The sequence below is a fragment of the Cornus florida genome, unplaced genomic scaffold (assembly GCF_030987335.1).
Source record: "Cornus florida cultivar Cherokee Brave unplaced genomic scaffold, ASM3098733v1 CherokeeBrave_3.0.0_Hap2_Chr05, whole genome shotgun sequence".
NCBI lineage: Eukaryota > Viridiplantae > Streptophyta > Magnoliopsida > Cornales > Cornaceae > Cornus > Cornus florida.
The window spans coordinates 106497619-106523864 of NW_026775575.1; the positions used below are offsets into that span (position 1 = coordinate 106497619).

General features: G+C 37.1%; 1 protein-coding gene across 2 annotated transcripts in view; it reads left to right on the forward strand.

Moving 5' to 3' along the window:
* LOC132308301 (proteasome activator subunit 4) overlaps window positions 1-26246 on the forward strand; it is a 38170-nt gene that overhangs the window by 6922 nt on the left and 5002 nt on the right. For both annotated transcript variants that reach the window (XM_059806343.1, XM_059806345.1), the window contains 27 exons: window positions 3646-3747; window positions 3842-4007; window positions 5853-5969; window positions 6073-6140; window positions 6236-6337; window positions 6425-6641; window positions 7184-7414; window positions 7498-7625; window positions 8089-8206; window positions 8304-8522; window positions 8622-8777; window positions 8944-9020; window positions 9118-9326; window positions 10068-10281; window positions 10372-10451; window positions 10570-10687; window positions 11103-11273; window positions 13307-13475; window positions 13554-13597; window positions 13708-13750; window positions 14017-14162; window positions 14445-14539; window positions 14671-15572; window positions 16774-17055; window positions 17142-17237; window positions 18171-18349; window positions 18770-18851. In XM_059806343.1, the coding sequence (XP_059662326.1) occupies window positions 3646-3747; window positions 3842-4007; window positions 5853-5969; window positions 6073-6140; window positions 6236-6337; window positions 6425-6641; window positions 7184-7414; window positions 7498-7625; window positions 8089-8206; window positions 8304-8522; window positions 8622-8777; window positions 8944-9020; window positions 9118-9326; window positions 10068-10281; window positions 10372-10451; window positions 10570-10687; window positions 11103-11273; window positions 13307-13475; window positions 13554-13597; window positions 13708-13750; window positions 14017-14162; window positions 14445-14539; window positions 14671-15572; window positions 16774-17055; window positions 17142-17237; window positions 18171-18349; window positions 18770-18851 (4531 nt within the window). The remainder of the gene's footprint in view (window positions 1-3645; window positions 3748-3841; window positions 4008-5852; window positions 5970-6072; window positions 6141-6235; window positions 6338-6424; window positions 6642-7183; window positions 7415-7497; window positions 7626-8088; window positions 8207-8303; window positions 8523-8621; window positions 8778-8943; window positions 9021-9117; window positions 9327-10067; window positions 10282-10371; window positions 10452-10569; window positions 10688-11102; window positions 11274-13306; window positions 13476-13553; window positions 13598-13707; window positions 13751-14016; window positions 14163-14444; window positions 14540-14670; window positions 15573-16773; window positions 17056-17141; window positions 17238-18170; window positions 18350-18769; window positions 18852-26246) is intronic.

A 26246-nucleotide genomic window follows, 5' to 3' on the forward strand; every position in this document is an offset into this window, starting at 1 on the left:
GCTCTGCTATGCCGTTTTGTTGTGGCGTGTAGGCGCACGTTGTCTGGGGGAGGATGCCATGTTGTTTGAAGAAATCAGGAAGAGACTGATTCACATACTCACCACCGTTGTCAGAATGGAAAACCTGAACCTGAATATGAAATTGTGTGACAATCATTTCGTAAAACTGAGGAATAACATGTATAACATCACTCTTAGATTTTAGCAAATAAACCCAACTCACTCTAGTACAGTCGTCAATAAAAGATACAAAGTATTTATGGCCCGAAGCAGAAAGAGTAGAAAAAGGACCCCACACATCTGTGTAAACACATGAAAAAGGAATAGGACTTTTATTGAAACTCACTTTAAAAGGAACACGATGGTTTTTAGCATAAATGCATTGTTCACACCCTAAACTAGAAGTAAAAATATTGCAAAATAACTTAGGAAATAAACGTTCTAAATAAGAGAAAGATGGATGTCCCAAACGACAATGCCATAAAAATATCTTCTCTCTGTCAGACTCTTTCTCTACTTGAAAACCACGGCTAGGTTCAAATTTTAACTCCCTTACCCCCTTCTCCAAGTAGTAAAGACCTCCTCTCTCCTTACCAATGCCAATCGTCATCTTCGTAAGATTGTCCTGAAACATACAATGGGTAGAATGAAAAGTTACAGAACAATTAAGATTTTTGGTAATTTTGCTAATGGAAAGAAGGCTGTTAGAGAGATTAGGTGCAAGTAAAACTGAAGACATGGAGAATGTAGGAGAAAGTGAGATATTCCCAGCCCCTGTAATTGGCATAGGAGTCTCGTTAGCAACTTGAACAGACTTAACGGGTGAAGGTATTAGAGAGTCAAGTATGGAAGAGTTACTAGTCATATGATCAGTGGCCCCTGAATCAATAACCTAAGTGTTAGAAGTAGTAGAAATAAAGGCGAAATCAGAATTACCTCCTTGAGAAGACACTCGAGATACATGAGAAGCAGAAGATAGAGAAGTGTCGGTGATAGCAACCTGAGCAAATTTCTTGTTCATCTTGCTTAAGCTTGAACCACTCCGGATAACCATGTTTCTTCCTGCAAACATCAACCGTATGTCTCGTACTATTGCAGTGAGTGCAGAGACGAGAAGTAGAGTCGGTAGGAGGAGAAGTTGGTCGGGAACTCTTTTGGACAGCAAGAGCCGAGGCCTCTGAGTGATCCTTTATTGCCGTGGTGACCTGTCTCTGTACTTCACGACGAACTAGAGAATATGCTTCTTCCAGGCTTGGTAAAGGAGACGTAGCTAGAACACGACTACTAACTTGATCCAAACTGTGATCCAAACCTGCAAGAAATATATAGACCCGATCCTCAGAAATATGCTTCCTCTGTTTCTCAATATCAGTTGCACACGTCATATCATTTGGTCTTCGATAATCAAGTTCCTTGAAGATTGAGTTCAGCTCATTGTAGTACTCTACAAGAGGCCGACCATCTTGACGCAATTGAAAGGACTTCTTCATCAGTTCATAAACCTGAGAAGAATCAGAGATATCAAGATAGCTTCTCTTTACTGCATCCCAAACCTCCCTGGCTGTTCCACATTGCACAAAGTGGGACATCAGATTAACCGTCATGGAATTGATAAGCCAAGACTTGACTAGGGCATCTTCAGCCTCCCATTCATTATAGCTTGGATCATCCTCTGCAGGTGCAACCTTTCTCCCTGTGATATACCCCTTTTTCTGTCTACCAGCAATATGCATCTCCAAAATCTGAGACCAAACACGATAATTAGCACCATCCAATTTAATAGGAATGAGAGAAGAAGTTTCGTGAATAGTCATTGTGGAGGACTTCTTGCTGTCAGATGAATTCTTGGTTAGAGAGGGAGAATTAGTGGTTGTTTTGGCTGCCATGGATCATGGCTAAGAGGTATTGATGACAAGCAGCAGCAGCACAAAGAAGATAGCTGACGGCTGTTGCAGGTCTTTAGAAGTAAGGTTAAAATAGAAAAAAAAAGAAAAGAAAAGAAAGCAGCGGAAATTCCTTTCTTTTTGCTCTGATACCAAATTGATAAATGGCTGAAAAGATTGTCTTTCTTTCAAATATCTCAAGGATATTTATACAGAATACACAGACCTATTCAAGTTAAGTCAGCTAATAGACAGCTAATACATTAACAGCTAATAGATAACAGCTAATAGATAACATCAGCTAATAGATAACAGCAGCTAATAGATAACAGCTGCACCCGCTAACTTACTTTGCTATCTATGTAGTTGGAAATTGTTTCTATAGCTTCTTATAAGGGATATTAATACTTATATATATTCTCATCCCCATCATGTATGTTATGATTATATAAGATTGCTGTGTGGACTCTTTTATTCTTTTTTACTGAAACTGCCATAGCCTTTTCATATATTGTCAGTTTAATTCGAATTTTGCTCCATCAATAAGTTATTGAGTGTGCTATCAGCCATGATGCCAAGGGGCATGGTTATCCTTTCCATGCAATGAAGTTTTTGGCAGCCTTTTGAAGTTACGAAGGCCCTTAAATTGTGGTCAGCATGAAAATTTATCTGTTAAATATGACTGTTTGATACATTAAAATTGAGAGGATTTTAGAAGTTGTAGATTAAGTCAATACCCTTGGTGGGCCAAAATCATATAATCGGTGCTGGACTTTATTTTTTGGTAAGTACCTAGTTTAATTAAGATTAGGTGGTTTTAATCCAGTTATATGTTGAGGAACCTTTCCTCTTTAAAAATGTTGCTTGTAATTATTTTCAGAATCAGGAGAAATAATATGTTATCTATTTTAATTTTCTATATTTTAAGAACCCTAATGTAGTGGGTTAGAGGAAAAATACTCTTCTCCTATTTCAGATCAAAGTTCTCTGAATAATCACTCCTTCCTTTTTTTTTTTGGCCTGTATTTTCCAAAACCTTGTGAGTGCACAACTCATTTTCATGAAACCAAATATGACAGGAATGAAAGGACCTATATGCAACTTCCAAGATTCTTGATGTTTGGCTTGTTTGGGATTCTTTGGGTTATGCCTGGATCTGTTAGAGGGTTGATTGAGGCTTGGAGAGGTTGCCATGTGGGGGCTCACATTCTGGATGCTTGGAGGGCTACGCCTCTTTGTGTGTGGTGGTGTATTTGGCTCGAGAGGAATAGGAGATATTTTGATGGGAAGGAGTTGTCGATTTCTACTCTTAAATTCTCTATTATTTCCACCCCTTTTTTGTTGGGTTTTTGGGATAGATCATTGATCTTTAGAGGAAATTGTCGATTTTTTGGCCTCTTTGAAGGCTTAAAGGTCCTTTGTGGCCTTGTGTATATCTTCTGGGCTTTGCTCCCTTTTTGAGCGCTTTTATAAAATTTTCTTGCTTATCCAAAAAAAAAAATAGTTGTACATTCTGTAGTAGCACTAGCATTCTTCATATGTGCTGTATTTTCTGTATTGATCTTTGTTTTCAATCTGTTAGCCTCTAAATAGACACAAGTTTGGTATTTGCTGTTTTGATAGCATTTTGAGTGCAATTATTTACTACCACTTAGACCTTTAAATTATTTTCTGGAAATTATTGGTACTTATAAGTCAGTGACGCTTTGTTCTATCCATTTGGTCAATATTCTTGTATTACTTTATTTGATCTAATTTCCAGATCTTTGCTGGAAAATCCATGGCATAACTCATCCTTTGAAGGTTCTGGGTTCGTCAGACTGTTTATTCCAACAAACATGGACAATCAGGACTTCTTTTCAAAGTAAGAATGTCCAGTATCTTTGTAACTCTTTGTCTTTTCATAGATTTTGACATGGCTTAGTGAAGCAATTGATTTTCTTTTGCTACAATTACAGTGACTGGATTCAAATTTGTATAGATCAGTGGGATTCAATACCAAATTGCCAGTTCTGGAACAGTCAATGGGCAGCTGTTACAGCTCGCATCATAAAGAAATACAACTTCATAGACTGGGAGTGTATGTTACCTGCACTTTTTAATCGATTCTTGAATATGTTTGAGGTAAGTGCATGACAAGATTTGTTTGATTGGTATTTTTGTCTGCACGGAAAGTAAATTCTGGACAGATTAATGTAATTCACCTTTTTTAGTGTTTTCATAAAGCAATAGTACCCATAGCCCAAGCAAATATTGTATCTACTTTTTTATTCAAAACCTTTTCCTATGGTCACCTAATCATCTGTATTTAAAATGAGTGTTTTATTCAACCCTTTGGGATGCCCGATGGATTTATCTCAGATGTATGTTTTTTTCCAAGAAATATTTGTTTTCCTTGTGTTTTTCTATCTATTGACAAAATCAAAGAAAGAGTTTTCAAATTGTCGATAGATAAAAAAATAAGGAGAAAAAAATCATGGAATTGTTTTTACAAAGAAGAAAAAAGAAAAAAAAGACTATTCATCTGAGATGTATTTGATAATTTTCTCTTTGGTTGTCAAATGGTTAGGAATCTATAAATATTAATTAAGTAATTCAATGAGCTTTAAGCATGCAACAAACACAATATTCGGATTTAGCTTTGGCATGCTGTAAAATTTACTCATCACATTTCAACACTAGAAAGTGTTTACCTTTTAATTTTCTATTTATTATTATTATTTTAATAGGGGTCAAATGTAGAAGCCCAACAATTTCTAGATACACTTGACATTTTCTTCTTGGTAAGGAAGACTCTACTCTTGGACATACTGTGTATGCGAAAAACTGAAGAAACAATGAAGATAGCACGGCTACTTTAAGCCAAAGCGGTTATAGTTGAGTACAGTCCCTCCTTGAAAACCTACGGAAGCTTTTGTACTGTTTGACTACTAGATGATGAACCAAATGCGATGAAGCATCATCAACCACAAAAGTAGCGACAGGAGTTGGTTGAACATTAGTGCATTATTTACAGATGAAGAGTTCTGCAGTGTCCTGTGAGCTCTACTAGGTGGTTTCACTAATCTCAGCCCTGATTCATGAGTATATGGCAATACCACCCTTTTCCTTGGAATCTGAATAGGGATAAAAGCTCCTAAAGAGAAAAAAAAAATTCCTTTCTTTGGAGAGCTCTCTTGTTGTTGGAAAGATAGTGGTGGTGGAAAGAAGAAAAAGGAGAGATGCTTCTGATTTTTACTCTTCCATGATAAAAGCATGAAAAACTGGCATCTTGAAAACCAAATCTTTTGTGACTGGGAGGGTGATAACACATCTAGACATTTTAACTATAAGTGGGAAAGTACATTTTAGGATCAAGTTGCTGATGTCACAAGGTTATTATGTCCAATGTCCAAATAATTTTTGCTAGATTGTTTAGCTCCGATATTACCAGCAGTAATACATATTGCAAGAGGTATGGATTTCGGGATTAGGTTATATTAAATGATGAGATGAAATGGAGAAATATAAACAAAGAAGAATGAGAAATAGTTGAGAATTTACATCTCACTCTCCCTGTCTACTGTTACTCTTTTTATGTAGAGTAGAAAGGTTTTAATTGTTTGACAAGATGAAATATACTTGGTATTAACTACCATATTAAACAGAATTACGGAGCATTCATAAAATTAAGTTGTTATCTTTGTGAAATCATAACTTCTGGCTCCTAGGATGGATTGAGATGTTCAAACTGAGATAAAAATAAGTAAATTATTTACTGGAGATTTTATCGTGGTGTCATTATTCATTTTATACTTCATGTTGTGTGGCTTGCATTCTTTCTTCATAGTTTCCTTGTATTCTGGTCTCTGGAGACTGGAAATAGTGATTAGAGTTTAGTTCTACATTTAGTGTATATATTTTTTGATTTTCACTTACCATTCAAGGTCCTCCACATAATAAAATTCACCATGTAATGTGCAAATACAGGTTCCTGTGGCAAATGGAAATGGATCATACCCTTTCTCTGTGGATGTTCCAAGATATACGAGGTTCTTGTTTTCTAATAAATCTGTCACCCCAGCAAAGGCCATTGCAAAGTCAATTGTAAGATTGATATACTAAGGCCTACAAATTTCAGTTGTATCCATGCTGCTATAGGTGGTTCCTATGATACCTGTTGTGTTATATTCTATTTTTGCTAATGCAGGTATATCTATTAAAACCTGCCAGTTCAGCACAGCAACACTTTGAGAAATTGGTCAACCTCCTAGAGCAGTTTGTTTACTCACATTTAAGTTTACTTCATTGCCAATGCATTTGTGTTATTTCTATATTCTAGTTATTGGTTCTCATTGTTGTTATCATTGTAGATATTACCATCCCTCAAATGGTGGTCGGTGGACTTATTCTTTAGAGCGGTTTTTGCTCTATTTGGTAATTATGTTCCAGAAGCGCTTACAGCATGAGCAACAGTAAGAATCAGACCAACTTGATGATGTTAAAGGAAGTCTGCATGTCATATTTTGTTTTATTTAACTGCCAAAATTCTACTGATGCAGGAACAAAGATTGCAATAACCAGGCTGAACTCTGTCTGGGACCATCAGAAAGGGCTTCTTTTGTGAATTGTGTGCTAAAGTTAATTGATCGCGGTCAATATAGCAAAAATGAACATCTTTCTGAAACAGTTGCTGCCGCAACTTCTATTTTGTCGTATGTGGAACCCTCTTTGGTTCTTCCATTTTTGGCATCTCGATTTTATATGGCCTTGGAGACGGTTAGTAATCTTGCTTGAACTTATATTACATGCTAAAATGAATAAAACCTTGATTTTGTGGGTTTTCAAAAATGTATTTTTTTAAATATATATATTTTTAAATGTGCACATATAGAGAGAGAGAGAGAAGTTGGAAATAGAGAGACAAATTATGATAGATAGGAGATCCTGTCCGAAGAAGTTGAACAGGATGACTTCCAGTAGATGGATGACTGACTCATTCCCGTGTCAGCAAAACTCCGTCTTCAACTTGAAAGCTGAAGCAAATTTTGTTTTCTTTCTTTAAAAAACTATAAATTAATCTTAGTACCTTGAAAGAAGTCAAGGGTGATGAAAACAATGTAACAAAAATTGACAAGTGGTCATTGTGAAATCACCATTCCAAATACCCCCCTTAATCATATTTGGTTTTCCATTCAAAACATAGCAGGTTAAATCCAACTTAGATGTCCAATGTGCAGGATGCATTTCTAACAAATAGTGTTCTTTTCTTTGCGTTGTGCTTGTTTCATCTCCTTAATTTCTATTTTCCCATTTTTCAGATGACGGCAACCCACCAATTGAAGACTGCCGTAATGTCAGTAGCATTTGCTGGGCGATCACTTTTCCTCACATCCTTAACATCTTCAATAAAACCAAATGATGTTGTTGCTGCTGATGGGTTCATTGATCTTCTGATGATTTCATTATCCAATGCATTACTTGGCATGGATGCCAATGATCCACCTAAAACCTTGGCAACCATGCAACTGATTGGTTCCATATTTTCCAATGTGAGCTTTAAATTTTGTAAGAAACATACCATTTTGCATAATCCATATAAAGAGGGTTCTGCTTATTTGTTTCACTTTTGCAGATGGCCACACTGGAAGATAATTCGGATGAATTGTCTGTTATGCCAGCAGTCCACTTTTCTGAATGGCTTGACGAGTTCCTCTGCCGCCTATTTTCTTTACTTCTACACTTGGAACCTACTAGTGTTCTGTAAGTAATGATATACATAGTTACAGGCATCAATTTTTTTCCTAGCCTTCCTTCCCCCACCAACCCCCCCCCCCCCCCCCCCCCCCCCTTTTCTTTTATAATTTATATTATTATTGATTATTATTGGACTATAGTTCCTTTATTTTTAAACTTCTAGCTTGGAACCTACTAATGTTCTATTACTAATGATACGCAGACACCAATTTTTTCCTTTTGCTTTTGCCTTTTTGCATGCCATTTTATGTCATTAACTAAATGGACCGAATTCTGTTTTCTTACTTATGCACTTGGAACCTAGTAGTGTTCTGTAAGTAATGATACACAGACACCACTTTATTCCTACCTCATTTACCTTCTTGCGGTTTTATTTATTATTAATTACTATAATGGATTCAAATTCTTTTTATTTATTTATTTTTTCTGTGCATTGTTACCTGGGAATAATTTGTTAGTGGCGATGCAGGAATGATGGACTTAATTCATCAGTTACATCAGGAACTTTTCTGGTTGAGGATGGCCCATATTACTATTGCATGCTGCAAACCTTGTTTGGGAGGCTTTCAAAATCCCTCTATAACCAGGTTTAGGTTCTTGAATTTCAAATGCCCAGTTCAGCTGTTATAATGTTTCAAGTTTTCTGGAAAAGATATTTTCTTGAACTTCACATCTCATTCACAGGCTCTAAAAAAAATTTCCAAGTTTGTCAAGACAAATATTCTTCCTGGGGCTATTGCAGAAGTTGGACTGCTTTGCTGTGCATGTGTTTATTCGAATCCTGAAGAGGCAGTTGTTCACCTTATTGAACCAATCCTGTTGTCTATCATATCCTCTTTCAAAGGAACACCAACTACAGGTTTTGGAGGAAGAGGATTTTCTGATGCCTCAGCTTCATCCAAGGTTTTATTTTTCTTTCTTTCTTTTTCCTTTAAATGATGATTATCATTGATTTTATGTCACCTACAATCTTGTTACAAAAATCAATTGTTCTTCCTCCAGGCAAAATCCACAATTTCTCCAGCTCTTGAAACAGCAATCAGTTATCAACTTAAAGTATTATCAATTGCCATCAGTTATGGAGGTCCTGCACTTCTTCGTTACAGGGATCAATTCAAAGAAGCTATTGTGTCTGCATTTGAATCCCCATCTTGGAAGGTACTTTTTGTGTCCATGGTTAAGCTTCCTGGATAACTAATAATTCACTGTACAACTCATACTTGTGTAAATGGGATGCTTTCTGAACAGATCTCTGAAACTTTAATTGGTTTTTGGGGGCAAATTTTATTTTTTGTTTGTTGAGAACTTGATTGTTTTATGACAGGTTAATGGAGCTGGTGATCATGTTCTCCGATCCCTTCTTGGTAGCCTGGTTCTTTATTATCCTATCAGCCAGTACAAGTATGTTTCTCTCTTACTAAATTTCATAGATGGTTTTACATTAGTATATTATTTCTCAAGCATGCATGCATGCATGTATTAAAATTCTGGTTTCCAGGTGTATTTTGCGTCATCCAGCTGCTACTTCGTTAGAGATGTGGATCAGCACAAAAGATTATTCTGATGATGAACCATCTATTGGCCCTAACTGGCATGTTCCTACAGTTGAAGAAGTTCAATTTGCCAACGAACTCTTAGACCTACATTTGAAATCAGCTTTAGATGATCTATTGAGAATTTGCGAGACTAAAATTCATTCTGATTTAGGTAAGACCCAGATCTTTTCTCTTAGACAATTTTCCTCATGGCGCAAGCTCTGGTTCTATATTGGATAGATTCACTAAATTGAGGTTGCCCGATACCTTATATTGTGGAGCTAGGTCCTTAATGAGTCCTGGGATTACAGTGTTGTCAAAGGTGCACCTAGGCTCCAGGCTCCTACAGGCGCAACACTTGCGCCTGTTGTGTGCCCAGGTGCGCCTTTGACATCTTTTGCGCCTTTAATATGGAATCTGAATATGCTTTAAAAGTACTTTAATTTTTCAATTGTGCGCCTTACTACATTCAGGTGCTTGCATCGCCTCACGGCTTGCACCTAGGCTCCAAAGGACCTATAGCGCCTTAGTGCGCCTTGGGCCTTTGATAACACTGCCTTGAAATATTTATAAGTTTTGGACCTTCTAGAATCTCATTATCGTTGATACTGAATTATTGATTGAGATCTGATATTTTTGAAGACTTACCGTTGAAGAGTTCTGGCAGTTGCCAAGGTTGGTTATTGATATGATCTTTTAGTATTTCGTCACAGTTCATACAGACTTCCAAGTAATTCAAGTTGCTCCATTTCCTTGTGTAATATTGCGATATCTAACAATGGGGTATGCACTTCACTGCCCAGGAAATGAGAAAGAACCTTTGAAAGTGACTCTTTTGCGTCTGGAATATGGATTTTTCATTTTCTTATGTAGTACTGCGGGATCTGACAATTGGATGCACTTCATTGCCCAGGAGATGATAAAGAGTTGAAAGTAACTCTTTTGCGTCTGGATTCTTCATTGCAAGGTGTTTTGTCATGCTTGCCTGATTTTAGGCCATCATCTAGGAATGGGATGGTTGAAGATCCAAATCATATATCTTTCTTAATAGCTGGAGCAACAGGTTCTAGTGTTGGCAGCAGTGAACTGCGCGAAAAATCTGCTGAAATTATGCATGCAGCCTGCAAGTAATTTAGTTTTCTCCATAAATATTTTTTTTTTCTTTTGAAATACTGGAAACTTTTTTCACCCAACTTTATGTTTTGCTGCCATTGCAGATATTTACTTGAGAAAAAATCTGATAACAGCATCTTGTTGCTACTTATCATTCGTATCATGGATGCTTTAGGGAACTATGGTAATGACGACTGCGTTTAGATGAATTAATTTTTTGGTGCCATTTTGAGTTCTTCAAGGTGTATTTTTTGGGGGGCTACTTCTGTTTTACATTATTCTTTATTTATCCTGACATACAGGAAGTTCTGAATATGATGAGTGGTCAAATCAGAGGCAGTCTTGGAAGTTGGAATCTGCTGCCATTATTGAACCTCCAATAAATTTTATTGTGTCATCTCATTCTAAAGGAAAGAGAAGGTAAAAAGTATTGTCTTGATGCCCCTTTTATGTTATATTCAATGATGTGTGAAAGAACAATACTTGCCTCCTAATGTATGAGGAGGAACTTCCTCCTTACATCTGCTGTGTCATGATATCATCGGACCATATGTCATTTTACAATATACTAAAGGGAAAAAAAAGAAAAAAGGAAAGGAAATAATTCACTTTTGTGTGGGTGGATCCTTAATGATATGTTAAACAAAAAATAAAAAATTGAAAGTGATTAATTTACTTTTGTGTGGGTTAAACTGATACCAAATCTTAATAATATGATCCAATCATATCATGACACGTCAGCGATAAGGATGAGGTTCTTGCTCACACACAAGGAGACAAGTATTGTTCAATGGGAAATTCCTGGCATTTTACACGATGTATTCTATCATCACAGGCCTAGGTGGGCACTTGTTGACAAAGTATACATGCATAATATGTGGAGATCATCACAATCATCATATCATCTGTTCCGTACGAGTGGGAATATGCCTCCGTCAGACCATCTGATACTTTTGATGGATGATCTTCTCAACCTATCTTTGCATAGCTATGAAACAGTTCGCACGTGAGTCTGTACTCTTCTAGTACCCTTCCATTTATATAAACCATAGCTCAGTTTCCGTTACGCAATTTAATTGCATATGTGTGATTGAAATTGCACAGAATAATTTAGTTTAATGACAACTTCTTTCTTTGTTCTTTTCTGAGACTCTCATGACCTGAACTTTAATGCTACTGTATCCTATTAAGAGATGTGGGCTGTTCAAGCTCTGGTACTGGAGAATTGCGGATTATTTATTTATTTATTGATTATTATTATTATTATTATTGTGAATTAAACTCTGATTGTTTTGGTACATGGAATCGGAAGGATATGTTGTGGTATATTACACTTCGAAAAGACATGGTGAAGTAGGGTAGCTTACATGGTTCACATGGTAGTTCTATTGCTATTGTGTGTGTAAATATATTTTAGTTTTTAATATATGTATATTTCACTGTGGTGGTTGCCTTTTGTTCCTCTCCCTGGTCATACTGTTAGAATTTAATCCGTTTGTTTGATGTTTCGTCTTTTAAAAAAAATATCAGGAAAGATATCATGACAAAATATTTGACACGTAATTTAGTGGTTGGGAAAGAAAGAGTACCATATCTTGGACCGTGTGTCTTGAAATGTTTATTGCTTGGCCCCTACCATTTTCTGGTGATGCATGTGACAAGTTCTTTCTGGGTCTAACTGAATACTGTTCTCGTAAAATTTTGCAGTGATGTTGTAAGAGGTAGTTTAATTGGTTCTACGAGTTTGGAGATGGTTAGTGTTATTGGAGATGGCCTTTGTCCTCGCAGCTATTGCTAGGCCATAGTTCTGGTTACCTTGTTTTAAAGTTTAAGTATGTTCAATCCAAACGCACTGATGTGCAGATACTCTATGAACATGAAGACCAATAATAAGTTATGGGACAAAATGTTTTGTGGCTGAGAGAGAATGTATTCACAAAATGAGTGTTGATGCAAATGTTGAGATGGATGTGTTAGAAAGTTGCAGTAGTACCAATTGGAAACGGGAGAAAATCATGAAGATGATTTGGTTATATGCAACAAAAACCAATAATTGCACCGGTGAGGAAGAGAGATGAGATTCACATTGAGGGTAATGCTAGTGGAATGGGAAGATCAAAACTAACATGTGTTGATATAGTAAGGAAATATATGGTAGCATGCGAGACTGATTTTATGGCTATAGATAGAGGTAAATGGTGGAAAATGGTTCGTATAGTGTATCTCAAATAGTTGGAAAATGCTGTGTTGAGTGGAGTTATATCTATTTGAAGGAGTCCTCAGTTCAAAAAGTATGACACAGCTAATGTTCTTTAATTGATTACTTTAAATATAATTTCAATCACTGTATGATCTACTTCTGCTCTGTTTGATTAGGGAGAAGAGTGGGAGAAAGAATGGGGAAGGAAAAGGGGATGGGGAGGATTTCCATTGTTTGTTGGGAAGAGAAAGGTAGGGGGAAGAAAAAGATGAAGGGGAGAGTTCCACTCAGGTGTCAACATTTCCTTTCCACTCGAAAGTGGACCAATAGGAGGCAATGAGGAGAATCTTTCCTTTTAAACTTCTTCCGTACAAACAGTTTGTGTCAATATACAAGAATATGATGATAAAATAAAGTAACTCACTTTCTTTTCTTCTCCTTTCATTTTTAACCAAGCAAATGGAGAAAAAGGCAGATTAATTTCCTCGGGAATTTTTTCTGTCCTTCTTACCTTGTCTTCCTCTCAAATTTTCATTACATTTACCAAACAAAATTGGTTGCTGGTTGCTTGGAGATTGAAATGTTTGTGAAAAAATTGTAGCAGACTGAAAATTCTCTTTTTAGTTCCTAAGGATGTAGAAATTGTATAAAGAAGTGATGAACTTGTTTACCTTTGTCTTATTTATTATTATTTTTTTATCCTCCTTCTAACACATTACTTTTCTGACATTGATTCCTCTTAAAGTGGTTTAGTGGTTTTCTATTCTATCTTTTTCTCCATTTTTTTCCCCGATTATTACTTCATCATATCTGATTGAAGTCATTGAATTGGCACCCAGACTTGCTGGAAAATCTCTCTTGAAAATGATGAAGCGGTGGCCATCTATGATTTCGAAGTGTATTCTCACTCTTACTGAGAAACTAAGGAATCCTAACTCACCGGAACATGTAGTCCTGGGTTCTTGTGCAGTGCTCTCTACACAAACAGTCCTCAAGCATCTGTCAATGGTATCTGTCTAGGACAAAGTTTGTAAAATGAACTAATTTTTTTTAGCTTTTGTTGATATAAATTCTCTTTCAATCCAGGATCCAAAGGCATTCTCTTCGTTCCTCCTTGGAATTCTTTCAAGGTAACCTAATGTTAATAATCTGGAGATAGCTGATTTGGTTTAAATTTTTTTGTGGTAGAATAATCTCATACAGCATCTGAATCTTACTTCCCTCTTTTTCATGCTTGAAGCTCCCATCATGAATCACTGAAAGCGCAGAAAGCAATCAATGAGGTAAGATTCCTCGTAAGATGATTTAAGCCCGCGTTTTAAATTTTATTATATCTTGAGCATTGATGGAGTAACAAGTTACCAAAATTTGGCAACACTTTAATAAATTAAAGTCATGTAGGAATAACAAAGCACATGCAGTTGCAAAATTGTAAAATCTCAGCAGATTTTACTTGATTGGGATGTTACTAAGAATTTGGTAACAAGTTGCTTATCCCATCATTATCCTTCTATTTTTTCATTTCGTGATTTTTCCTGAATGCGAACAGGTTTTCATTAAATACAATATCTATTTTCCGGGAATCTCTAGAAGCATTTTTAGGACATCGGACAACCATTTGGATGTGCCAGATTTTGCTGATTTGGTTTCTCAGATTAGTTCTATGAGTTTCGAATCTTCCAACTTGCATTGGCGGTAATATTCTATTGTTTGATGCATTGATACTCTTTGTAAAAGCTTTGCATGTGACTTTGGTTGGCCTATTTAATAATCTGTGCTGGTTTGTTTAATGAAATCCATCAATTTATATGCGCAGTAGTACAGTATCATGGGCCTCTAATTTGATGTTCATATAGGAACATCTTTGATTGTTTAGCTGCAGCTTTAGAAATAACATACCTTCTATATCTTTTATTTTCCAATAGGAGTTATGGCTTGAGTGTTTTTTTTTTTTTTTTTTTTTTTTTTCTTTTCTAGGTATAATTTGATGGCTAACAGAGTCCTGTTGTTGTTGGCCATGGCATCTCGGAACGATCCAACTGCATCTTCAAAAATTCTGAGTGAAACTACTGGTATGATGGGTGGGCCATGGATTTTAGCTAAAATATGGAATTTTCTACTGTTAAAACTCGTTGTAAAGTTTCTCTTTTTTTCATGAAAATAGTTGCAACCATGCAATAAGTCAAGTTCAATGTCTTTTCAGGTCACTTTTTAAAGAATTTAAAAAGTCAGCTTCCTCAGACCAGAATACTTGCAATCTCTGCTCTAAACACACTGTTGAAAGAATCACCCTATAAAATGTCAGATGAAGACCGACCTCATTTCTCTAGCAATATACAAGGAGATAACAAGTCCTCCCTTGAAGGAGCTTTACGTCAAATTTTTCAGGAAGAAGGATTTTTTAGTGAGACCTTGAATTGTCTTTCCCATGTTCATGTAACCACTGATTCTGAAAGCACATCTTCCAGGGGAAGTTACGGAAATTCATCCATTCAGAGCTTGGCCGACAAATCAATCACTCGTTTTTATTTTGATTTTTCATCTTCGTGGCCGCGTACTCCAAGTTGGATTTCTTTACTTGGGACTGATACCTTTTACTCAAGCTTTGCACGCATATTTAAGCGGCTATTTCAAGAATGTGGCATGCCTGTTTTACTGGCTCTTAAAAGTACATTGGTAGAGTTTACAAGTGCCAAGGAGAGGTCTAAGCAGTGTATTGCTGCAGAAGCACTGGCAGGAGTACTGCATTCTGATGTCAATGGTCTTTTAGAAGCATGGGATGGCTGGATGATGGTTCAATTACAGAACGTCACTCTTGCACCATCAGTGGAATCTATGCCAGAGTGGGCAGCATGTATACGTTATGCTGTCACTGGGAAAGGGAAACATGGAACAAAAGTTCCTCTTTTAAGGCAAAAAATCATAAGTTGTCTAGCATCCCCTTTACCTCAAATGGTTAGTACCACTGTAGTTGTCAAACGCTTTGCTTTCCTTTCAGCTGCACTCATAGAAGTATCCCCACCAAGAATGCCAGTGGCTGAAATACGACTCCACAAGCAACTGTTGGAGGAGTTGCTGGGTAATATGAGTCATTCATCAGCCCAAGTAAGCATTATTATCATATTTCTTGGCCAATTTTTTAGATAAGTTTTTTCGTCATTTTAATGATTGATTTTCTTCCTTTTTTTAAATTTTTATTTTTATTTTTTATTATGGCAAGAATAATTGAATCCCTTTCAGATGCCATGTCAGCACCTTTTCATTGTGATGCAATGGTTTTGGCCATTACTTTTAATGGATCAATTTGTCCTATCTTTTCATCAAGCGCTCGTTGAGGGATGCTCACATTTGAGATAGTTTGCTACTGGGTTTTGATGACGAACATCTCACTTAACTCGAGGCAACTTGCAGCTGTGTATTGACCATTAAAATTCTCTCAAAGTGAACTTCCGAATGTTGTAAATTTTTGAGGAAGTCTTATTGACATGGGTTTGAGGTTGAGAGTAGTCACTTTATGCAAATAATATAAAAGGAAGTTAATTTTATTTATATCCAGTTAACCCCCTCATAGTACCCACACCGAGAATGGCATTTTGTCTGCTTTGGGCTTGAGCCCGCACGATTTTGCTCTTGGGTTTTACCCCAAAAGGCCTCGTACCATTTGGAGATAGCACCACCTACATATATAACATTTCCCCTTTCCACACCCTAGCGATGTGGGATCATGCACCCATAGCCTGCCTGTGCCTCGCACCCACCCACACACATCCACCCACCCACCCACCCACAAGGTCACCACAATCAACCCCCCTCTCCTCGTTGGCCACACTTCTGCTGGGTCAGGCTCTAATACCATTTGTAACAGCCCACTCCACCATATGATATGATATTGTCCACTTTGGGTGGAAAGCGGCCTCATTGATAAGGTCATAAGGGATGTTTTGGTAGGACAGTGGGTATTCTAGATGAGCAGAACACTATCTAACAGGGCCTAACAAGGAGATTTCCATTGTTATTGCTATTGTTATGGTTATTTTGTAAAACCTGCTTCTTATTCTTGTTTTAGTAAAAGAAAATGGAAAATTAATTTAATGCTTCTTGTTGGGAAATAAGATATAATCTAAGGTGGAGTCATGAGGTTGGTGTTTGATTCTTAATGTTTAAGAAATTAGGCAAGAAAGAAGATACTATTTTTAACATTGTCCTCCTGTCCATCTTCGGTATAAAATTGTTTTTTCCTTTTCTCATTTTTGCAATAAACTTTGGAGTTAATGTCACACTTTGGTACTACTTTTATATGGAATAGGTGAGGGAAGCGATTGGCGTTACCCTTTCTGTTGTGTGCTCAAACATTCGGCTTTATACATCTTTCAACCATAATTATCCACATGAAGGGAGAGACAGTGATGTGGATAACAAACTTGAAGAAGGAAGTTGGGTTCAGATTCTAATAGAAAGGGCATCTAAACTTGTAGTGAATATCCAGAACGCTAGTCAGTCTGACAATATGGAGATCCGGACGGATATAAGTCCAGACAATGGGCTTCTAAATGGAAGTTCTCAAGATGATGTTAAATGGATGGAAACGGTACTTATTTATAAATTTTTATTTATTAAAGATTCCTAAGCTTTTATTATCTTCTAACGGTATTTTCTTTTCCTAAATTTTTGTAGTTATTCCATTTCATTATTTCATCTCTGAAGTCTGGTAGATCTTCCTGTTTACTGGATATTATTGTGGGTCTTCTTTATCCCGTAATTTCCTTGCAGGTATGTAAATTGCACCTTTGATTGCTTGACATTCCTAATTGTTTCTGATATTCACAAGTGCATCTCAATATTTTTATACCTGTCAGCAAGCTTTTTCTGTATATAGTTGATAATTATACATCACTGATCTTTGGTCCAAGTGATAATCGTATGGGATTCTCATATGGGATTGCTTGAGATTCATAAATGGTCAAGTCATATTTGGGGACCTATATCATAACATGAGCTGGAAGGCTCTTCCGTTAGAGAGAGCCAAGAGATAGAGCAAAAATCCAGGAGAACATTGGTTAAATCTTTTAGGAAAAATGAGAAATGATATCTTCAGTAGGAAAAACTGATGGTTTATTTTCAGCTGTTGTATGTTTCTTCATGGTTTGATGAATTCGTTGGGTAATAAATAGTTTTGGCCATTTTGGTGAGGTATTTACCCCTGCCTATGATTTTATGTACATTACTGCTGCTTAATTGTGGTTCCTCTTGGATACCTGTTTCTAGTAATTGATTGTAACCATGATGTGATAAATTCAAACTAGGATTGAATCTTCAAATTTGATGTCCTCAAATCTCTAATTCGTTGAATTTCTATTGAAGTCGTTGGACAATAGTATCATTACTGTTTTATTATGCTTCCCAAGTGATACCTGTTTCTGGTTTTTGATTGTGACCATGATCTGGTAAATAACTAGACTGAATCATCAAATTTGATGGCCTTTTCAAATCTCTGATTTCTAGAATTTCATGTCCCTGGACACAATCATTCTCTATTAACAATTGATGTAGAAAAAAAAAAAAAAAAAAAAAAGTCAATCAAGTGAAAATCCACCAGAAAAAATTGGGAGATCTTATTTCTCAGCTATTATACAATTTTCATTTGTTGCTGATTTTGTTGGTTATTAACCCTTGTATCTAAAAAATATAATTGTTTGTTTGAAGGAAACGTCAAATAAAGATCTGTCAACACTGGCCAAGGCAGCTTTTGAATTGCTAAAATGGAGGATTTTCTGGGGAACCCATCTCCAAAAAGCTATATCTGTGATTCTTTCTTCAGCCAATGATTCTAACTGGCGTACTAGATCTGCAACTTTGACATTTTTACGAACTTTTATGTATAGGTATGGTACTTCTTTGTGGGGTCTCACAATCATTGGATCCTTTTTCATGGATGTAATACCTTGATTGTGGTATCTTGCCTGTTATTTTTATTCATTGAATTAGCAATTACATTATGATCCCACACATGCCGAAGTAAATTATGCAACAAGAAGTTTGCTTCTAGTGCATCCATGCTTTATCATATGACGATTTGAGCCCTGTGAATGATCATTCAAAAAGGGTGAATTAATTCTTTTGGGTCATTTAAGGTATCTCTTATATATCTGTTTCTTTTTGCCATATATGATTTCTTACCTCAGTAAGATTTGTGGTCTCACCCCTGCATGTAGATTGGTATCTTTACAATGATGCAGATACGAAGGTAGAGATTTTAAAGTGAATTGATTTTTATTGAAATTGTATTTGGCTGTCTGTAACAGGCATACCTTCATTCTCCCTTGTGTGGAGAAACAACAAATCTGGAAAACCGTCGAGAAGCTACTTATTGACAACCAAGTGGAGGCAAGTTTCAGGCTTGAATATTTAATTGAATGCTAATGTAGAATGATGAATGTGATTTGTTCCATATTAACATTATCATTTAAGTCTTACATGCTTTATCCTGCAAGTCTGTTACATTCTTTCAAACTTTTTTCACTTTTTTGCTGCAAGAGAATAATGCTTGATTTTTTCATTCAGTGGTTTTGCAGAAAGGGAGTTTATTTTGTTTGTGTGCTTGTTCCGTGGCTAATTCTCAACAATCTTTTACTTATATATTCTCAAGTGATGTATGAACTTGTAGGACTGGTAGCACAAGAAATATCTCATATCTGGATGAGTAAGAAACATAATTTAATTTGCTGAAAAGGCACTGAAAATACCAATCTCGATATTCTTAATTGTGCTCATTTCTCAGCCTGTGATTTTCTTGGTAGGAGCAACCATTGGTTGAGCTTTAATATCTGAGTTATTATCAAGACATAGGATGTACTTTTGTTGAACGAAAAAGCCCCATTTCTTAAATTTGACCAAGCTCAATTTAGGTAAATACAGAACTTGGAAACCTATAATCTTTTCCTAGAAAACTCTTGAGTTACTGAATCTTAGCTTAAACCTTGACCTGTAATGATTGCATGGTCGATATATACAAAGTAACTGCTACTTCCCCATGTTATGTGTGCCTTTGTTAATATCATGTCATTTTTGTGACCCTAAAACGTAATAATCATCCTTAATCAAACTTTAGGATATTTGCTTCAAACTATACAGATCATTCCTCGATATGTAATCTCTCTTCAAAAGTAGAATATTGAATACCCGACGTATTCTTCAAGGTCAACATAAAGTGAGACATTCTTGGAGTTTGTATATGTAGCGGCAGTGAAATATTTGTGGCCACTGAGAAATCACCTTGAAAACTTTATTGGCAAAATAATTTGTTTCTGGATTCTGAATGACATGTTTGGTTTGGCTTTTGCCTAAGAATCTTCCTCGGGATACTGAATGACAGTGTTTAATTTGGTCTTTTGCCTACCATGCTGGCCTTTAGGTTACTAATAAGGAACAAATTCAAATATTGGTTGTTGAACACCGGCACATATTAGCATCAAATTACTATAAAAAGATTTAAATCTGCGCTCTGTGGCATTTCTTGTTTCCTTGTTGGGCCTCACTCCATAACATCTCCCTCATTAAAAAAAATCCCCATGAAAGACAAAGGATGCTCTTGGAAAATGGAATGACTTTTGCCTTTTCATTTACTTATAGAGAAATTTTGTATAGGGGGCCATTACATGTTACAGACTACAGTGGTAATAAGCCTAGCTGCAAGTGGGAGGATGATTGGTAATGTTCGAGTCTATGAGCAGCCACTTTGTATGAAAATAATGCCAAAGGTTTGGTGTGTCCAATCTTTTCCTTGTAGCACCCCGTGTTGGTGGGATCTACACTTGGTGATGGTCTTTTAGGGATGATTTTGATAGAGATAGAAAAAAGTAGAAATAGATTGAGAAACATGATGGAATATAATTTCTTTGCTAAAGATGAAGTCCAATGGTCATCATCAACTCTCACCCTTGTGAGCAAAACCTGCCTCCAACTTCAAAGCGGATAAACAGTTTTGTTGCTTAAAAAGTTAGGAATTGATTTCCCATCCTCCCTCTCGTCTCTCAAAATAAAAGGAAATAGACTCAACAATGGAATATTCATAGATACGAAGACTTGCTAGGTAGAGGGTGAGGTGTACCACATGAATTTCTTTAAAGGAGGCTAGCATAAAAAGCTTTTGTGGTATTAAAGAAGGAATAGAATAAACATGTCTCTCAAAAGGTTTGAAGGTATTCACCTTAGCCTAAGACATGCTTTTTGTGCCTTTTAGGTCTCAACATGTAAGGCTAACAAATCATGGGAGTCCAAAAAGGCTTGTGATTTACAAACTGAAGCTTATGCCTATTTACACCTACACTTCTAGCTTCTAGGGATTAATCGTCTAGGGACTTCTAGTAATATTTTAATACACACACACACACACACGTATCTGGGTAATTTCTTTAGTGTGTATATAAATGCTTGTACTAGTTGTTGCTCGAAATGAGATGTCTGTAACAGCCCTCACCCTACCCAGATACAATAATTGCCCACTTTTGGCTCCTCTGGACCAGATATTTCCCATGAGATCACCCATCCTAATACTACTCCAGGTTAAGCACGCTTAACTCCGGAATTCTGATGGGTTCACGGCCATCACGGCTTTAAAATGCATTGTGCCATAGAAGGGTGATGAACTTACATATGACACTTTTACTCTTCCACACCCAGGCGATGTGGGAATTGTGAGCACACGTAGCTCGCACACTCTCACAGCCCCGCTCCCGCCCACCGTGCCTCACAATTCCACCCCCCTTATAACGGCCCTCACCCTACCTAGACACAATATTGTCCGCTTTTGGCTCCTCCGGACCAGAGACTTCCCAGGAGGTCCCATCCTAGTACTACTCCATGTTAAGTACGCTTAACTCCGGAGTTCTGATGGGTTCCTGGCCATCACTGCTTTAAAACGCGTTGTGTCATAGAAGGGTGATGAACCTACATATGGCACTTTCACTCTTCCACACCCAAGTGATGTGGGAATTTGAGCACACGTAACACGCACCAGAGTCTTGCCTCTCACAAGCCTGTTCCCGCCCACCGAGCCTCACAAAAGAGAATGCTAATATGGGTGATAGTAGTAACTAGAAGAGATAGGATTAAGGAACATGTTAGGAAGAAATTAGGAGTGAAGCTATTAGTAATAAAAGAAAAGAAAGTAGGGCTTAGGTGGTATGGACATGTACAAAATAGACGCATAGATGCGTGTGCGCACACATACACACAAAAGGAAAGAAGAAGAAGGAAGAACGGTTATATGGAACTCAATGGACAAAGAGGTTAACCGAAACTGACATGGGGTGAAGTAAATGAGAGAAGACCATAAGAAAGCAGATATAATAGGAAACACAGCTTGAAACAGAAAAAATTGGAAGAAGAGGTTTCATGTGATTCACTCCATTTGACTGGGAGCAAGGCAAGGATAATGATGGTGAACTGTTATCAATCCAAAAGCAATCCATTATATATCAGTAAAATGATCTTATAAAGATGAGAAAAGAAAAACAAGGATTATATTTAATATTCATTTGTAACTAATTACAGATAAAAAATTTAGTATCCTAATTATTTATAGATTCAATTATAATAAACAGTTCATGCACCATGGCTTGCAAGGTCTACAACTCACTGCCTTGGGCTTCGATTTTCAAAGCTTTGGATTTCAGCCTAAGATCTAAGATACCTAAGAATCACATCTGGGGGCCTTCAGTGTAAGTTCTCTCTGAGAGGAGCAGTGAATATTTTTTTTTTCCTAAATGGAGGAAAATTTTATAGATATAAACAGTAAAATACAAAGGATTCATGGGGCATACCCCACACCAAACAGAACTTAAAACAGGCAAAACACACCTAACCACATCCTATTGGAGAACACTAAGAACATCTTGAAGACAAACCCCCAAGATATCCATAATTTCCCACAAGATACCTTTCGCTAAATCAGTTGAAGAAGTATAAATATCATTGTGTATTCTAGCATTCCTCTCCTTCCACAAATAGTATAGAGTTGCAGTAAAAATCATCTTATAGAACTTAGTCCGCATGGAATTCACTTTGAACTTCAAAGCACAATCCAAAGCGAACTCCTGAATTGAATTAAAAGGCTGTAGATTCCAGTGAAAAATATCAGCCAAATTCTTCCATACCCTCCAGGTAAATTCACACAAGCAAAAAATATGATCATTATCCTCAGTGCTATTACAACAGAGCACACATTTAGAAGCCAGTGAGTAACCCTTTTCCTGCATTTACATATTAGTGAGAACTGCATCCTGCAAAACCATAACAGCATGAGTGGACCACCTTGTCCGACCACCATTCCAACAAAGCTCAAACCAGAAAACTTCTTGTCTTCTAACCCTACAGGCATTCCAAACAGATTTGAAAGTGAATTGATTATCCTTCCAATACATTCTATCGTTCCCACCTTGAATATTCTGCTGCAGAAAGAATTGTTGCAATTCCACTGGAATAGTGTCCATATTCCACTGCCCTTCATCAATAAAATCACCAATGCATTTCTGTTTATCTCTACTGAGGTGATGCAAAACCCTATGACTATATATTTCAGATAAGAACTTGCCGTCACACCATGGATCAAGAAAGATCTTAATATCAGTCCCATTACCAATTGTAAATCTGCAATGACTCCTAAGAATATCTCTCGTTGACAGAAGAGTCTTCCATATGGAAGAAGAAGAAATTTTTGGAACCACCTGCCAGAAAGAGGCCCCTTTAAGATAACAATTCTTGAACCAAGCCACCCAAATTCGATCCTTAGATAAGAGAAAATCCCATGCTAAAACACACTTAGCAGCCAGATCAATATCCAACACTCTTCTTAATCCCAAACCTCCTTGTTTTGGAGCAGCCAGCTTCTGCCAATTAAGACCATGCATTTTGAGATTAATATCATCATGTCCCCAAATGAAATTCCTCATTCTTCTCTCAATAAGTTTAATGACACCCGCAGGTAAAGAGTACACTGAAGTCCAATACTGAATCAGAGGAGTAATCACAGCCCTGCATAACTCCACTCTACCTGCCAATGAAATATGTAACCCATTCCATCTAGTGGTAGTTAAATTGGCCTTGTCCAACAGCTTAGCGCAGTCTCCCCTTCTCAACATTCTATCAGAGATAGGAAGTCCTAAATATGTGAAAGGAAGTTTACCCTCCTTACACCCCAGGCACCTTAGGACAACATTCTTTCGCTTGACAGACCTAGTAAAGAAAATCTCTGATTTTTCCTTACTCACAGAAAGACCAGACACCTTCTCAAAATGTACCAATATCCTTTGAAGTGACAACACAGTAGCCATGTTAGCTCTAACCACAATTAAGAGGTCATCGGCAAAGAACTGATGTGACACAGGAACCCCGGCTGTGATTGCAGCAGCTGAAAGCACAATGCTACCTCTCCTAACTTCTGATTCCACCAAGCCTGAAAAATATTCAGTCACAAGAGTAAAAAGTAAAGGAGATAAATGACGGCCTTGTCTCAACCCTTTGTGAGGTTGAAAAAATCCACAGGGGCTGCCATTGACCAAAATAGAAAACCAAACTGTAGTAATGCATTCCTTCACCCATTTAATCCATTTAGTACCAAATCCATATAGCTCTAAGAGATTGAATAAGAAGCTCCACTGCACAGAGTCATAGGCCTTCCTCAAGTCAATTTTCCATGCCAATGTAGGCTTAGCATGTTTAGTACCAAAACCTCTCACCAATTCATGAGCAGTAATAATATTATCTTGTATCTTTCTCCCTTGAATAAAAGCTGACTGCTCCTTTCCAACAATATTGCTCAACACTCCTGCTATCCTGTTAGCTAGAATTTTGGTTATAACCTTATAAATAACATTGCACAATGAGATCGGTCTAAAGTCCTCAACCCTCATAGCTTCCTTTTTCTTCTGAATAAGAGTGATAAAGGAACTATTAATTCCTTTTCCCATGGAAGGGTTAACAAAGAAAAATAGAACTGCATCAATAAAATCAGATCCTATAATATGCCAATATTGTTGAAAGAATCTAACAGGTAGACCATCAGGACCTGGTGCCTTATCAGGTCCCATGGAAAAAATAGTATGTTTAACCTCATCCCTAGAGATCCCAATCTCGATTGAGTCTGCCTCCAACTCCCCAAGAGTTCTTCTGATATAATCTGGATTTGGCTGACAAATAACTGGTAGATCATTAGAGAAAGCCTTTTGAAAATACTGTACAAATCTATCTTGAATAATCCCAACGTCATGAATGAAATTCCCTTCATCATCTTGAAGAACAGAGATGTTACTCCCCCTTCTGTGCTCCTTAATCTTCTGATGAAAATACTTAGTACACCTATCTTGATCCTTTAACCATCTGATTCGTGTCTTCTGAGAAAGCAGAATTGCTTCATTTGACAAAGCACACTCATACTTCTGCTAGAAACATCCTCTTTGTGAATTAAGTCATCATTTAGGGGTTGAGCAGCTAAACTGACTTGAGTTTCTTCCAATACCTTTCTGCAAGTAGGAACCTCTTCAAAAACAGATCCAAACTTCTCTATGTTCCAGTTTTTTCACTGCCAATTTGACTAATCTGAACTTATACAGCAACTTCTGTATAGGGTTACCATGAGTATTACACTGCCAAGTCTCAGAGATAATTGTTGACACCACAGGCTGCTTATTCCACACAGAGAGGAACCTAAAAGGCTTAGGTCCAGCAGCTATATTAATGGGAACCTGTAGATAAATACCCCAATGATCAGATATAAGGGGTGGAGTAAGAATGATTTGAGAATTAGGAAACATTTGTGCCCAGGCCTGATTCATGAGACCCCTGTCAAGTCTAGCATAAATCCTCCTGTGACTAAATCTCTTATTGCACCAGGTGTATTCCCCATTTACCACAGGAATATCAGAGAGCACTAATTGATCTATGGTATAATTGAAGTCATGCAGCACTCTAGGAGAGTGTAAAAGGCCTCCCTTTTTCTCAGAATTGAGCCTAATAATATTCCAATCACCTATCAGTAACCAAGGTCCATCAACAATAAGAGAACATTGTAAAAGATCATTCCATAGCTGCCTCCTTTCAACCACTGTATTTTCAGCATACACACAGGTAATATAGAACTGAGTAGAAGACCCTCTCACAGCAACTTTCAGCAAAATCATCTGGTGCTTAATCACTAGCACACTAATATCCAATCTAGTATGATCCCAACCACACCAAATTCTACCACCCACTACAGCCTCATCAGCAATATCCTTGAAGTGAGGATAATAGGGCTTGGACCCTAGCACATAACAGACCACAGAGTTCTCCCAGAAATGCATCTCATCAGCAATATCCTCATCTTCGATGATGACACAACCCTTATTTCGATGCTCACTATAATACGTTAATGGTGTAACACTTGTTTTAGAACCATGGAATAATGAACTCCATGAAGGCCGAGAGGGAGAGTGAGGGGTTGGGATACTACCCACGGTAGAAGAGGAGGGGAGACCCTCCTCCATTGAGGAGTCTTTCCCTACAAACCCTAGAAGCCGTACTTTCTCCCTCTCTTATGCAGACAGATATGCGCGCGCGCACAAACATAAATCAGAATCATGAACTTGTCACCCATTGGAAAATTGGGTGGTTGGGATAAAACACTCGCTCACAGAAAAGGAACAGTACCAATAGATTTATGCTATTATCTTTGAAGCAGTAGCTTTTAATTATGATCTCTGGCTACTTCAAGTAGAATTCATGTATGATTCACTATTCTCCAAA